The 16,196-nt window shown below is 41.3% G+C and overlaps 1 protein-coding gene and 1 long non-coding RNA gene across 4 annotated transcripts in view; both read right to left on the bottom strand.

Moving 5' to 3' along the window:
• The window catches only part of RAP2A (RAP2A, member of RAS oncogene family), a 40,051-nt gene extending 24,044 nt beyond the window's left edge, over window positions 1-16,007 (bottom strand). Inside the window, exons 1-2 of one of the 3 annotated variants that reach the window (XM_081548874.1) lie at window positions 15,587-16,007; window positions 15,408-15,535 (exon numbers count right to left, since the gene is read on the bottom strand). In XM_081548874.1, coding sequence (XP_081405000.1) covers window positions 15,408-15,535; window positions 15,587-15,721 — 263 coding nt within the window. In that variant the 5' untranslated portion in view covers window positions 15,722-16,007. Of the gene's footprint in view, window positions 1-15,407 lie in introns of all 3 variants that reach the window. The other 2 variants (XM_081548875.1, XM_081548873.1) reach the window with 2 other exon arrangements.
• On the bottom strand, window positions 2,384-11,872 carry LOC145529137 (uncharacterized). Its single transcript, XR_014070954.1, has 2 exons — window positions 11,610-11,872; window positions 2,384-5,562 (listed from the first exon to the last, which is right to left on the bottom strand). It is a non-coding gene; the product is annotated as an uncharacterized LOC145529137 (long non-coding RNA).
• Window positions 16,008-16,196: the final 189 nt, after the last annotated feature.

The following is a 16,196-nucleotide window of genomic DNA, read 5'->3' as shown; positions in this document are numbered from 1 at the left end:
AAAATGCTTTAAACCATAGTATTTGATGTTGACAGTGATGACTTTTATGCAAAGACAAGATTTCTAGAATCAATTTATTAAAAAGCTCTGTCAACATATTTCCCTCCATTGCCCCCCTCCTTCTCTCTCTCTCTCTCTATATATATATATACATATATACAGATGTAGTTATATGTAAGTAGCCATAAACACTATTAAAATTATTTCTACCCCATGCGCAGTTTTGGGTTTCACAAAAGGTCTATTATCACTGTCAACTTTTTAAAAAAGAAATGTTATTTAACAAATGCTTTTTATATGTCTGATCACTTCCTATGAAGTATTCTTGTATTTTACATATATGTACTAAAAAAAAATGGGGAAGGAAATGGCAACCCACTCCAGTATTCTTGCCTGGAGAATTCCATGGACAGAGGAGCCTGGCGGGCTACAGTCCATGGGGTCGCAAAGAGTCGGACATGACTGAGCGACTAACACACATTAAAAAAAAAAAAATCCCAATTCTTTGTGAGTCCAAAATCATACTGTCATCATTTATAGGCCACAGAGTCTTGTGGAAGGCAAACACACCAAGCACTCAGGCCTATAAGGTCTGTAACACACACTGGATGAGCACTTCAGACACGGAGGAGAAGGCAGTGGAAAAATGGAAATGCAATACTAGATTGTGCTATATACTAAGTCGCTTCAGTCGTGTCTGACTCTTTGAGACCCCATGGACTGTAGCCCACCAGGCTCCTCTGTCCATGGGATTCTCCAGGTAAGAATACTGGAGTGGGTTGACATTTCCTTCTCCAGGGGATCTTCCCTATCCAGGGATCGAACCTGGGTCTCCTGTAGTCCCTGCACTGCAGGCAGATTCTTTACCGCTGAGCCACCAGGGAAGCCCATGGAGGAGAAAGCAATGGAAAAATGGAAATGCAATACTAGATTAGCTATATAATTTATCTACAGATAGGAAGGCAACTGAGTCTAATGCCTAAGAAATCACGTAGCAGTACACTGACTTTATAAAGTCAGAAAATACTTGGGTCTCATTTCTATTTCTGTTATCTTTGGTGAAATGTTATTATTGATATTTTAGGGTTACTATGCAAAGAATTCTATAGGACATCATTCCTGAATATTCAATGGAAGGACTGATGCTGAAGCTGAAGCTCCAATCAATACTTTGGCCACCTGATGCGAAGAAATGACTCATTAGAAAAGACCCTGATGCTGGGAAGGATTGAAGGCGGGAGGAGAAGGGAATGACAGAGGATGAGATGGTTAGATGGCATCACTGACTCAATGGACATGAGTTTGAGCAAGCTCTGGGAGTTGGTGATGGACAGGGAAGCCTGGAGTGCTGCAGTCCATGGGGTGGCAAAGAGTCAGACACAACTGAGCAACTGAATCGAAGCAAAGAAAGTTTACATTGATTACCTCATCAGTTATTATATTATGCCTATATTCCAGATGAGGAAGTTGAGATGCAGAGAATGCTAACTTGCTCCTCATAATGTAACTAGTAAGTACTGAAGCTCAGCTTTAACCAGATTAACCCTTATGGGTCTTCATAGGTAAAATCAGATCATTACATACGATAAAATTAAAAACTGAATTAGAACAACTACAATAAATACAGTATATTTGTTATGTTCATTGGAAACCTAAGAATGCATGCATTTAGAATTAAGAACAAAATAAAAATTTCCACCCAAAATGCGAGAAAAACACTCTAAGGCTTCATTTGCAGAAAGATGTAAAGACATCTGGTAAGAAGAAAATATTAAGATGTACTGAATTATTAACAGGATGTAGGATTTCCACAGTTGAATTATTAATTTTTAAGGGCTGCTTCAAGAAAAACATGAAAAACAACACTCCTAAGTGTTTTAAGTAAAGGTTTATAATGTTTCTCTGGGGTAATTTTACTAAGTGATTTTAAGATAGCTATAATTACGGTCATCTTCATCTATTTTTACTGTCTTAAAGGCAGAGCTGAATCAATATCATCTTGGAGAGATGCAGCAAGCCTCTTATAAAGATCTGTCTCCCCAGCAGCCTGTTGTGGCAATGAACACGCATTCTGGTCAGAATCCTACTGCAGCGTCCCGTTCTCTGTTCTACACTGCACAGGGATGGAGCTATCCTCCCTCATCAGGATGGACAAAACTACATGAGAAACAAGTCCTTGTAACTGTAACCTGCCCAGCAAACTGTAATAAACGCTTCCTCAAAAGATACACTTTCTGTATCTTTTTGGTCCTTGACTAAATGGTTTCTTTTTCTGTAACGGAGTCTGCATTTCCTAACTCAAGTTGGGAAATTCATTTCACTTTTAGAGCATTTATACAGCATTGTTGGAAAATGGAAAAGCGGGAAGAGAAGACAAAAGTTGTTTCAAACTATGAAAGAGATAGTTCCATTTATTTTTCTCAGAGAAAAATGTTCCACAATAGCAGTTTTCAAATTATTTGTGATGAGGTCAATTTAGTGGATCAAGAGGAACACTTATAAACAATGAAGTAAGAAAAGAATAATACAGAAACAGGTTGGCTTGGGGGTCGAGGAGGTGCCCCCGGGCCGGATGGTGGTGGGGAGTCCTGGTGACAGCCTGCGTGCGAGCTGAAGGAGCGCGGTTCGGGCGGGTTCCGCCGTCAGGTTGGGTGCCTGTGCCGAGGCTGACGGGAGAGGTTCTGGGGCCTCCGGCTGGCTGAGGGCTTGGGTGGGGCTGGAGCTTCGGCGGAGCGGAGGGGCTTCGGCTGACTAGCCCCGAGGACGGGGGCTCCCCCAGCCGCCCAGTCACCCCACGGCAGCCCCCTGATTTTTTTTTTGTTTAAAAAAAAAAAAAAAAAGAATAATACAGAAACTATAATAGCAACACAGTAAGTGTAACTATTGTTTCATGAAATTTTGGTTTCAGTTATATGTATTTATGTCTGTATGTGCACTGTAAAATGTATTTCTGAGAGCCATGATTTAAGAAAATGTAAAAGTCCCTCATTGCTGACTGAATACAAAGAAGTAAATAGTTTTTTTAAAAATATTCTTTTTGACAGATATGAACAATTTTAAAAATTTAGATACTGATGAGAGAAAATGAAGAAAAATCTAAGATTGTTCTGTACTCAAGGCCTAGACGATTATTGTTAAAATGTCCATACTACCCAAAGCAGTCTACAGATTCAATTCAATCTCTATCAAAACTCCAATGGCATTTTCCACATATATATAATAAATAATTCTAAAATTGTATGGAATTACAAAAGACCTCAAATAGCCAAAGGAATCTTGAGAAAGAAGAACCAAGCAGGGGCCATCACACTTCCTGATTCCAAACTATATTACAAAGCTATAGAAATCAAAACAGTATGGTACCAACATAAAAAGAGACATATATTAATATATCAGTAGAACAGAATAAAAAATGCCCATAAATATACGATCAACTAATTCACAACAAAGCAGCCAAGCATATACAATGGGGAACGAATAGTTTCTTCAGGAACTGGTGATGGGAAAATTGGACAGCTGCATGTAGAAGAATGGAACTGGAGTATTATCTTGCACCACAAACAAAAATCAACTCAAAATGGATTTAAACACAAAACCTAAAACGATCAAACTCCTAGAAGAAAACATAGGGTGGTAAGCTGTTTTACATTGGTCTTGGTAATAAGTTTTTGGATTTGACATAAAAAGCGAAGGCAACAAAACAAATAAAAAAGAGTGGGACTACATCAAACTAAAAAGCTTCTGCACAGCAAATGAAACCATCATCCAAATGAAAAGGCAATCTGTAGAATGGAAAAAAACATTTACAAATCATATACCTTATAGGGGGTTAATACCCAAAATATAAAAGGGACTCATACAACTCAATAGAAAAAAAAAATCCAATTAAAAAATGGGAGAGGATCTGCACAGACATTTTTCTGAAGGAGACATTCAGATGACCAACAAGTACCTGTAAAGGTGCTCAACACTGCTGATCCAGGAAGGACATATCAAAGTCACAGTGAGGTTACCACCTGTTAGAGTGACTGTCACCCAGAACACAGAAAACAACAAGTGTTGTTGAGAATGTGGAGAAAAGAGAACCCCTGTGCACCGTGGGCAGGGATGTAAACTGGCACAGCCACGGTGGAGAACAGTGTGGAAGATCCTTAAAAAATTAAACATAGAACTATCACATGATCTAGAGATGCCACATTTGGATATTTACATCTGAAGAAAACAAAATCACTATTTCAGAGAGATACATGCACCCTCAAGTTCACTGCCACATTATTTACAAGAGTCCAGACATGGAAGCAACCTAAGTACCCCCTGATGGACAGGCTGATAAAGAAAATGTGGTATATACGTAAAACAGAATATTACTAAACCATAAGAAAATTTAAAAAAAAAAGGAACTCCTGCCATTTGGGACAATATGCGATAGAACTTAAGGGTATTCTGTGACATGAAATAAGTCAGAAAGAAAAAGACAGATACTGTATAATTTCACTTATATAGAGAATCTTAAAAGAAACAAATAAACCACAAAACTGAACTCAAAGATACAGAGAACAGATGGAGGGTGGTAAATGAGTGAAGGTGGTTAAAAAAAAAAGGTATACAGTATCAGTTATAAAATAACTAATAAGTAAGTCCTGGGGAGGTAAGGTACAGCATGGTAACAATACTGTATCAGGTATTTGAAAGTTGCTAAGGGAGTTAACCATGAAAGTTGTCAGCACAACAAGTTCTAACTATATGTGGTGACAGATGTTAACTAAACTTACTGTGGTGATCATTTTGCAGCATATATGTATATCAAATCATTACGTTTTATGAGAAATAACTTCTAAATATTTTAAGTTAAAGCTTTACAATGTTTTTGTCCTGGGTAATTTTACTGAGTGAAAAAACCCTACAACTATTACAATGTATATGTCAATTATCTCAATAAGAATAAACTTTAAAAACCCACAAAATCATTAATCAGCATACTTCTCCATAAAATGCCAATCTGATTTGTTTTCAAAACAAAAACAAAACCAAACCAGCAATCTATCCAGTGCGGCCAGTGAATACACTTCAGCATTTTGATTTAAAGAATGTGTAATTTACAAGTATACTTTATTCACATGCTGCAATCTGTTTTAAATAGCTTCTTCAGATAGAGTTCAGCAATGTATGATAAGTTCATTTCCAATATTAAGTAATGAAATACATCAAACTACAAAGAATTCCAATGCTGTTCTGTTACTAGACCTCCCAAACCATGTCTTCAATATAATATGCTGCTGACATTTGATTCAGATAACCAATAACCTTATTCTGACTCACATGCTGGAAAAAAATATCTTATTTCATAGTGGTGACCTTTAATTTAAACTGAAATTTATTAAAAATCAGGCTAATATAGGTGTCTGTTTTTTATTAGAGTTTTTCTACAAGAATAAAAGGTGAAGTAGTTGAAATATTAGGTCATACGTTTCCAAAGAGGTTTCAATCTTTTAGAAGTATAATTTAAACAGTATTTAGTACTGTGTGTGTGTTTGTGTGTGTGTGTGAGTTGCTCAGTCATATCTGACTCTTCGCCACCCCATGGACTGTAGCCCACCAGGCTCCTCTGTCCATGGAATTCTCTAGGCAAGAATATTGGAGTGGGTTGCCATGCCCTCCTCCAGGGGATCTGGGAAGATCCCAGATCTTCAGTCCCAGGGACTGAAGCCAGGTATCCTGCAAGCCAGGCAGATTCTTTAACATCTGAGCCACCAGGGAAGCCCATTCAGTAGTACATACCATGTCAAAATCTTAGAAGGTTTAATCTTTAAGGTTATCAAAATATGTGTTTTAATCTATTTTGATAACCTTAAATCTTATCAATATATGTTATTTATATACTTTACTGAAATGCAGATGTCTAAAAACACACTATTGTCATTACTGATATCATTGTACTAAAAAGCTAGATCTGGTAAACCATAAAAGTGTGTTTAAAGAAATTTTTCTGTCAGGCTGATTAATTTAATGAACCACAGCAGTCAAAAGGCTTTCCTGATAGCTCAGTTGGTAAAGAATCGGCCTGCAATGCAGGAGACCCTGGTTCGATTCCTGGGTCGGGAAGATCTGCTGGAGAAGGGAAAGGCTACCCGCTCCAGTCTTCTTGGGCATTTCTTGTGGCTCAGCTGGTAAAAAGTCCACCTGCAATGTAGAAGACCTGGGTTCAATCCCTGGGTTGGGAAGATCCCCTGGAGAAGGGAAAGGCTACCCCCTCCAGTATTCTGGCCTGGAGAATTCCATGGACTGTATAGGCTATGGGGTTGCAAAGAGTCGGACGCAACTGAGTGAGTTTCACTTTCACAACTGTCCAAGTTACAAATAAAAAGGCAAATCTATACACGGTAGATTTCTGCACACCATTAATATTTCATAATACATTTCCTACAGAAATACACTCTCTTCATTTTTACTTCTGCAATTATTCAGTCTCCAACAGTTTTATCTTGGGTTAAAGTCTACTCATATTCAAACTCAAATATTTCTCCCCACAAATGTGGGGTACATAGAATTCCTTTTATACTATAGGCCAGAAAAACATAAGTACATGAGGAAACAGTAGGTAAGAGCAGATGGAGAGAAAGGGGGGAAGTCCAAATAGAGCCAGAGGAAACCCTAGAATGGGAACCACATTTCTTTCCCCAGGGGTTCAGGTTCTAAAGACGATGCCTACGAGAGAAACCATATAAAGCAAAATTATCCTTGGGAAAAAAACCTGTTAAGTGTGGTATTCCTAGTGTTATGTAAAGATCACTGCTTAGAAATATGTATAAATATCTAATGTATGTACCTTAATGTGCCATATATAATTTCTGAAAAGATGGCCTACAATTAGACCACTCAAGTGTAGTGTTACTGGAAAACTTAAAAAGATTCCAATTGTGTTGGCTTTTCCTGTTGGTTTTGTCATCCAGACATATTTTATTAGTTCCTACTCTTTAACGTTTATCAATTATTGACTTTTTCCTAAAGGAGAGTTAGGTCAGTGTCCTCTACCTGCCTGAATACTTCTCATTTCAGTGGCTGGTCAAATCGCCTTTCAAATCATCCATTTGTTCCATTTGCCAGAGGATTTATCCATTTGGGGAGGGCTTTTATCTTTTGTCTGTGTGCAGTGGCATGGCTGGCTGGCTAAAAAGAATTCTTTTTGCCCTCTCTACCTTTAAAATGAAACTGTAATGATTCCCCTGATTAGAGATTTTATTGATACAATGATTACAAAACCTTAACTAGATTAAGATTTGTAGGTCACAGGCTGCTGATTCTTTAAGAGTCATAGCAAACTACTTTTTCCCTTATCGTGCTAACTAGGCAGAAGTATTCTCAGAAAGTTGAGCTGGAGGGACATCATCTACAAAGTGAACTCAAAAAATTCTAATCCTGGGATGGTAAAAAGAACCCGACTCTACTGTAATTTACTCTAATTTTACATTGCAGCAAAACCAAGTTCCCCTTTCAGGGGAAAAAAAACTCTGGGCTGTAAAAAGATGACTCACAGCTATTAGGCTCTGTACCTTGGAGGAGCTCTCAATTACAGTTTTGGTTTTCGGAGGGATCAAACTGGGCAAGGTAGTGTTTGGGGAAGAAGGAGTTGGTGGCAGACAGAAATCATTTATCGGGACAAACAGCACTGGATGTATTTCCTGGTTTTAGCTCTATGTGCCAAATTACTGCGGGTCAAGATCTATGCTTTAGCAACTGGCAATCCATCTCTACCTTAGAGCAGGCTTTTTGGCAACTTGCTGTGAAAAGAAAAAGTGCAAACAACCAGCTAGTCACTTAAAAGTGATCACTCATATGATACAGAAATATAAATAATAATAGTATTAAAAAAAAAGTCACTTACTCACTTGGGTAGTACAAATTAACCACCCCCTTTCCCAATCTTTTTCCCAGTCTTAAAACGCGCCATTTCTTCTAACCTAACGAAGTCTCCTCTAGGTCCTTGCAATTCTCAAGTTCTATCCTGGGCCATACACATTTATATTTTCTATTACTGGCCACCCACTTCTGTCTTTCTATACTCTATCCAGAAGGTTTCATCTACTCTCCAAATCCGAATTATGAAGATGATCTCGAGTCTCTCTATTCATACATAAACCGACATTTCAGGCTTTATTCCAATATCCTAATTGCTTATTAGGTGCATCTATCTGGATGATCACCATCTCCAAAGGTGAAAACATCTCCCCCAGCTATTCCTCCCTAATCTTATTGGCTCATGTTCAGAATGTCAAGGTTACTTTTGACCTTTCTCTCGTCTCTCCCACTAAGTTTGATTAATCCATTCTTTCCTTTCTGTTCCGACAGACACCATGCTAACTCAGAATCTTTATATGAGACTCTGACAATATCTTACAACTCTTCCTTCTGACTCTGGTCTATTATCACTACGCCATCTATCATATCATCACCATATTACCATTTCAGCAACAATTCTGATCATGCTCCTTGACTACAAGATCAAGTCCGAAAGTCTTTAACCTTCTGTAATTCAGCTTTGCATATTAATATTTAGCCTTACCTCATCTCACACTTTATATAAATTCCTGGTTTAGCTAATCTGGTCTATTTAACAGTCAACAAAGAGGAACTAAAAAGCCTCTTGATGAAGGTGAAAGAGGAGAGTGAAAAAGTTGTCTTAAAACTCAACATTCAAAAAACTAAGAACATGGCATCTGGTCCCATCACTTGATGGCAAATAGATGGGGAAAAACGAAAACAGTGACAGACTTTATTTTCTTGGGCTCCAAAATCACTGTGGATTGTAACTGCAGCCATGAAATTAAAACATGCTTGTTCCCTGGAAGGAAAGCTATGACAAACCTAGACAGCGTATTAAAAAGCAGAGACATTACTTTACCAACAAAGGTCCATCTAGTCAAAGCAATGGTTTTTCCAGCAGACATGTATGGATGTGAGAGCTGGACTATAAAGAAGGCTGAGCGCCTAAAAATTGATGTTTTTGAACTGTGGTGCTGGTCTTGAGAGTCCCTTGGACAGCAAGGATATCAAACCAGCCAATCCTCAAGGAAATCAGTCCTGATTATTCATTGGAAGGACTGATGCTGAAGCTGAAGCTCCAATACTTTGGCCACCTGATGCAAAGAGCTGACTCACTGGAAAAGCCCCTGATGCTGGGAAAGACCGAAGGCAGGGGGAGAAGGGGATGACAGGAGATGGGATGGTTGGATGGCACTGCCGATTCAATGGACACGAGTTTGAGCAAACTATGGGAGATATCGAAGGACGGGGAAGCCTGGTGTGCTGCCGTCCACGGGGTCGCAAAAGTCGGGCATGACTGAGCACCTGAACAAAACATACCCTATGCATTTCCCAGGCCATGTTCTCCATCTAGACGTCGTGTTCCTAATTCTTTAAGGTTCTTATTAAACTACCTCTTCTCTGGTTGCCCTAAGTAGATAGAAGTATTCTCCTCGAATGTTAAAGAATTGAAGGGAGACTGTCTACTCCAGCTACAAAATGGGCTTTAAAGAATCACCTCCTCTATCTGTAAAATTCAAATGCTTGGGGAAACTGCGGCCACTAAAGTAATTCTTTCTTTGAACACATATTTTTCTTGATTGTTTCTTAAGTGCCAGGAGCTGTGCTAGCCGCATGGGATTAGAGTTTAATAAGAAAGACTGGCTGTACTTATTACCCAAATATTTAGAGTTTGATGAGCACTGCCAGACGAGGGGAAGCACAGGGTGCCACTGATGTCTGAAATACACATGGTTGAGGGAAGGGGCGAGGCATGAAGTCAGTATGGTGTGGGAAGACGGGAAGGAGTAAATTCAATTTGGGAAGATGAGGAAGGCTTCCCTGAGGAGGAAAGCTTTTATGTGTGTGTCAGTCACTCAGTCGTGTCTGACTCTTTGCTACCCCATGGACTGTAACCTGCCAGGTTCCTTCGTCCCTGGAATTCTCCAGGCAAGAATATTGGAGTGGGTAGCCATTTCCTCCTCCAGGGGAATCTTCCTGACCCAGGGATCGAACCCAGGTCTCCTGCATTGCAGGCAGATTCTTTACTGTCTGAGCCACCAGGAGATGCAGGTTCGATCCCTGGGTCAGGAAGATCCCCTGGAGAAGGAAATGGCAACCCACTCCAGTATTTTTGCCTGGGAAATCCCATGGACAGCAGGGCCTGTAGGCTACAGTCCATAGGGTTGCAAAGAGTCAGATTATGACTCAGCAACTAAAAAACTACAACAAAGAGGAGGATTTAACTCTGCAAAAGGCAGGTGATTTCTACATGTAGAAGGAATGCCCAGAAGATAGGCAATTTCACGGAACTAAAAAGAAATAAAAGGAGGTCTGGGTGCTCAAATGCAAGGGGCGAGGAAGGTTTCCAGAGGTGAAGCTGGAAAGGCAGGAGCGACAAGAGCATGCTGCGCCCGGTCATGGTGAGGACTTCTAGGCTTTATCCTAAGACAGGCCTTGGAGAGCATGTTCCAAGATACTTCAAGTCAGGACCACAGCCTACCCTGGGAGGAACGGGACAAGCAACCATGACATTAGAAAGAATTCGAGTTTTATTTCAACTGAAATACATTCTATATCCCCACCACTCTTCCCTATGTGTTTGATCTCATCCAAAGTCAATTTCAAAAAAAGAAAGCATGGGAATTTATAAAAACCACCATTTAGTCGGCCTGCTAGGCTGGGATAGGAACTTGCGTATGTCCTTTCCAAACATCCTGTGCTTTTCCAAAGTTGCTTTATGCCACTTCACGTTTACAAAAGACCTCTGTTAGTACCTGTTTTTGACAACCAAAAGAAATCAGAAGGTGATTTTTGCTTTTGTGAAAAGTGAAAATGGCGTTCAGCATTTGGTTTGCTGTGAGCAGCTGAGAGGTAGCACTACCCCATCAGGGAGAGAGGCACCCCCAAGCTCCCACCCCAGGAACCACGCTCAGCATCTCAGCATCAAGCTGCCACAGCTTTGAATTGTGTCTGTGCGCACCTGAGCTTTACCTAGATTTTTTGTGTGTGTATCTATAAACACAATGTGTCCTACGGTAACCGCTTCTTTGTTGTACGCCATTTTGGCTTAGGAAAGGTTTCATAGGAACACTCTCCTTTCAGATGGGGCGTGGGAAACCTGCGTATGGATATCCATGAACCTATGACTACTTTTTTTCCAGTAGTCATGTATGGATCTGAGAGTTGCACTATAAAGAAAGCTGAGTGCCGAAGAATTGATGCTTTTGAACTGTGGTGTTGGAGAAGAGTCTTGAGAGTCCCTTGGACTGCAAGGACATCAAATCAGTCCATCCTAAAGGAAATCAGTCCTGAATATTCATTGGAAGGACTGATGCTGAAGCTGAAACTCCAATACTTTGGCCACCTGATGCAAAGAACCGACTCATTGGAAAAGACCCTGATTCTGAGAAAGATTGAAGGTGGGAGGAGAAGAGGATGACAGAGGATGAGATGGTTGGATGGCATCACCGATTCGATGGACATGAGTTTGAGTAGACTCCGGGAGTTGGTGATGGACAGGGAAGCCTGGTGTGCTGCAGTCCATGGGGTCGCAAAGAGCCAGACACAACTGAGCAACTAAACTGAACTGACTGATAGACACTTAAGGGAGTAGAGGCCTGTTTTATACTTTCTAGAAGCAACACTCCATACAAGAACAATCCAGTGACACGCTCCATTTCACTGTTGCCCACGCATGGATGCTATAGTAAAAGATACATGCTCATTCTTCGGCCCTTTCCTGCAAGATCCTTAATAAGCGAAAATATTTTAAAAGAACACCAACGAAATTTTTCCAAGGATTGTTTTCATCATGATCATTTTTTTTAGTATCATCTTGGGCTTCCCTGGTGGCTCAGATGGTAAAGAATCTGTCTGCAATGGCAGGAGACCCGGGTTCAATCCCTGGGTCAGGTAGATTCCCCTGGAGAAGGGAATGGCTTCCCCACTCCATTATTCTTGTCTGAGAGATCCCATGGACAGAGGAGCCTGGAGGGCTACAGTCTATGGGGACACAGAGTCAGACATGACTGAGTGAGGAACACTTTACTAGTCTACACTAGGTAATGAATTTCAAAATGCAGCCACAAATTTATTTCCTCTAAAATAATGTTTATATCAAGGATAACACTTTATGCAGACAAGGTGACAAAAGTTAAATAACAGCTGGCATTTTATGTTCAAGGTATTGCGCTGGACACCTTAACATGTGTTACCTCATTTAAGACTAACAAAGACTCGAAGAGGTGCATGTGTGTGTGTGTGTTACTCGCTTAGTTGTGTCCGATTCTTTGCGACCCCATGGACTGTAGCCCACCAGGCTCCTCTGACCATGGGATTCTCCAGGCAGGAATACTGGAGTGGATTGCCATTTCCTTCTGCAGGGGATCTTCCCGACCCAGGGATTGAACCTAGGTCTCCTGCACTGCAGGCAGATTCTTTGAGAGGTGCATGCCATACTCTTAATTCACAACATGGAAGCTGGAGCTTAGAGAAGCGAGCATTTCCCCAAAATATTTACACCTTAGACCTGTACTGTCCCATATGTTAGCCTTGGAGCCACGTGTGGCTGCCAAGCAACTGAAATACAGCTATAATACTGTATAAATACTGAGATGTGCAGTAAGTATAAACTGAACCCCAAGTTTTGAAAATTTAGTATGCAAATGATGAAAATACCTCAATTTTTGAATACTGATTACATGTTGAAATGACAGTATTTTAGAGTGGGTTAAATAAAATACATTATTAAAATTATCTGCTTCAGCTACTAGACATTTCAAAACTACACATGTGGCCCACAATTATATTTGAATTGAATAGCGCTGCCGTAGACCAAAGGCTGCATAATTGAATTTGTCAGTAAATGCCAAGTTCAAAGGCAGCCTCGTGTAGAGTAAGAGAAGAGTAGATGGATTCATGCAGATTTGGTTTAAATATCCTCTCCACCAGTGACTAGTTTTTGGCAAAAAACATCAACCCTCTCTACATTTCACTTATGTCATCAGCATTATGGTGATATTAAACATCATCAAACAACTGTTGTATGTAATATGTAAAGCAGCTAACTGGCAGAGGGGAAAGAACAACTACAAATACCTCCTACAGCAACTGCTTAAAAACTGATCCCCCAAAAGAATAGAAAATGCACTTATTTGAAAATCACATTTTATTGTTTAAGTGGGAAAAGTTAAAGAATCAATGCAATGAATGCCTGCTTTAGCATAATATATGTATAATATATACTGTATTATAATATACATAAAATACACAGATCCTTTCTTTCAATACTGTTTAAAATATGCTATAGGCTGGGAGGCCAGATAATAAGGTTAGGGTAAGGTAAAAAAAATATCAGGACACAGATGGGCCCAAGTGGTTCTTACGGACAATTATCTTGAGCTTATGAACTCCACATCAGCTGATTTTTTTTCAACCTTTTACATCAGGAACTGTGACAAGTGAGTAAAATGACATCAGGGCAAGTAGAGTTTTACTTTTTCTTCCTGGGTCATACTGCAAACAAGTAAATTGTTCCAGTACACTAAGTTTAGACTAAGTCATTATTGGTGATCTCAAACAAACCAAAGACACTACAAAATCATGTGAACTATACTGTCCAATGACATTTTGCCCTACTCTGTCCCCTAGGCTCCTGTCAAGTTTGCTCTGGGAATGTGACTTTATCAATGTATGTATTATCTGTATATATGTAAATACAAAGTGGAGCAATTGGGGCATTTACTTCAATGTGATATATGTATACAGCCTAAGACTGACACGTGACAATGTGTTTGATTGCCCTGTTCTATAGGGTTTTTTTGGTTGTTATAGTTAATAGTATGGGGGGGTGGTGTTAAAAGATTTGAGTCACTTAAATGTAGCCTCTTAATATCATATACTTTAACACCAAAAGTATTCCTATGTTAACTATAGCAATTAACTTTACTGAAGTAAAAAAAAAAAAAAGCTATCAGATTCACAAATCTTAGAACATCATCCGAGACTGTAAAAATATTCACTTTATTCTAGTTTGAAATTTAATAGAAGAAGTAATATACAAAATTTTATTTTACCTATTAAAGTGCATATTCAATGAGTTAAGTGGGGGGGCTTCAGGAGAGGGCTTCCCCTTTGATCACACATGTGGCATCAAAAATTTGCTTCTTGTAATGAATTTTTGAACAACCCCTGAGGGCACATGACTTGGTATTTGCTCTTTCAAAATGAGTTGATTCAACTTGGCTAAAAATGAGATTACGTCTACAGTGCACTTACAACTAGCTTTCAGCCAATGTCTATTAATTTGGGGTTATAGGTAGAATTGGGTAAGAAAAACAAAATTACACTAGATCAAAATTATTAGCAATTATTAATAATAAGAATCAGACAAAACAGTAACGTGCACTTAAACGTAATTAGAAAAATTTGCTAAAACTCAGAACTGAGACATTGCATTTCTGATTCTTGAAATTATAGGAAAAAATATAATCAATTTAAGAGAAGACAAATATCATAAGCCATTTAAGCTACCAGCCATATTTTCAAAATGCACACTTTAGAGAAAAAGAGTTCCTATCAGGAAAGTGCTTATTTGCATTAACTTTACATTAGCTAATATTTGAGTCACACTTTTGAAGAAACTTGCTTTATTTCCAGGAATGCCTCCCCCTCCCCCCCTTTTCTTTCTGTTTTTGAGAGGAATAAGGCAGCTAAACTAAAAAAAGAAAAAAAAAAGTTGTCACATTCTTTAATGTGAATGGTATACTCTCTGGATCCCACTGAGCCAAGTCTTCAAAAAATGTGATAATCTGTCTTTCAAGTTTCATCTTAATTTAAGAGTTCATTTTTGTTAAAACGCCTTGGCACCATTCAGTCTTCTATGAAATGAGAAAGGTCTTTTTCCTTCGGACTTGACATGTTTACCATGTATGTGTGAGCAATTTTTGCTGTCAATTAACCGCAAAGGTCTTTTTGTTGTTGTTGAATCTGAAAATGTCTCCACTATACTCGCACAGCAGCCCTCTTTCCAGCAGAAATCAACCCGCCCCTCTCCCCTCTGCGAGTTTTAAACTTTCTTTGCTTTGGGGGTTCTGCACAAGCGCTACTAGTAATATCCAAGAGACAAAAGAGCTGTGCTTGTGGGATGCCAAGTTTGAGTTGTGAAACAAAGCACTCAAATTTGAGATTCAAGAGGATGAGGATGATGCTGGTAAAAATATATATATGTATGATAAAGCGTTATGATCCTAGAGCCGTCTCCCTAGACAGGTCCTCCAGCCCACGGCAACCCCAGAGCACGCGGGAGGGACTTCTGATCCCCGCACAAGGGGGCTGCTGGCCCCCACCCCAGCGAAGCCCCCTGCCCGCGCCCCCGGCCCTCTCACCGCTTTACTCGGATGATCTGGTCCCGCATGGGCTTGATGTCCTGGAAGCTCTGCTGGTTGACGAGGCTGTAGACGAGGATGAAGCCCTGGCCGTTCTTGATGTACAGGTCCCGCATGGACGCGAACTGCTCGGTGCCCGCCGTGTCCAGGATCTCCAGCACCGACGGCGACGAGTCCACCTCGATCTCCTTGCGGTAGAAGTCCTCGATGGTGGGGTCGTATTTCTCGATGAAGGTGCCGGTCACGAACTGCACGGTCAGGGCGGATTTGCCGACCCCGCCCGAGCCCAGCACCACCACTTTGTACTCGCGCATCGTCCCTCCGCGGCCGCCGCCGCCGCCACCGCCCGCGACATAGACCTACGCACGCCTCGCTGCGCGCCCGGACCCTGCGCCGGCGGCCGGCCCCGCCGCCTCCCGCGGCCGCCCCCACCTCACGGCCGCCGCGGCTCCCCGGGCGCCGGCGGAGGCAAGCGCAGCCCTGGGCATAGGGGCCGAGCCGGGCGGCAAGGCGGCCCCGCGAGCGCCGGCAGGCACTGAAGGCGAGCTGGGAGCGGGAGCTAAGGAGCCGCCCGAGCCGCCCGAACCGCGGGCCCGCAGTGCCGCCCGCCCGGCCGCCCCGCCCCTCGCGCCTCCACGCCCAGCTCCCCGCCCGCCGCCGCGGCCGATGCTGCTGCTCTTCCCGGCGCCGGAGCGCGCGCCCGAGCCCGAGCTGCAGGGCTGCCGGGGGGCGGGGCCCGGCGGTCCTGGGGGCGGGGCCCGGCGGCGTAGCCCCGCCCCTGCGCCCCCG

Source organism: Giraffa tippelskirchi, chromosome 12, assembly GCF_054371585.1.
Source record: "Giraffa tippelskirchi isolate mGirTip1 chromosome 12, T2T-mGirTip1v1.2.pri, whole genome shotgun sequence".
Classification (NCBI taxonomy): domain Eukaryota; kingdom Metazoa; phylum Chordata; class Mammalia; order Artiodactyla; family Giraffidae; genus Giraffa; species Giraffa tippelskirchi.
This window is presented reverse-complemented; position numbering and strand designations above follow the sequence as displayed.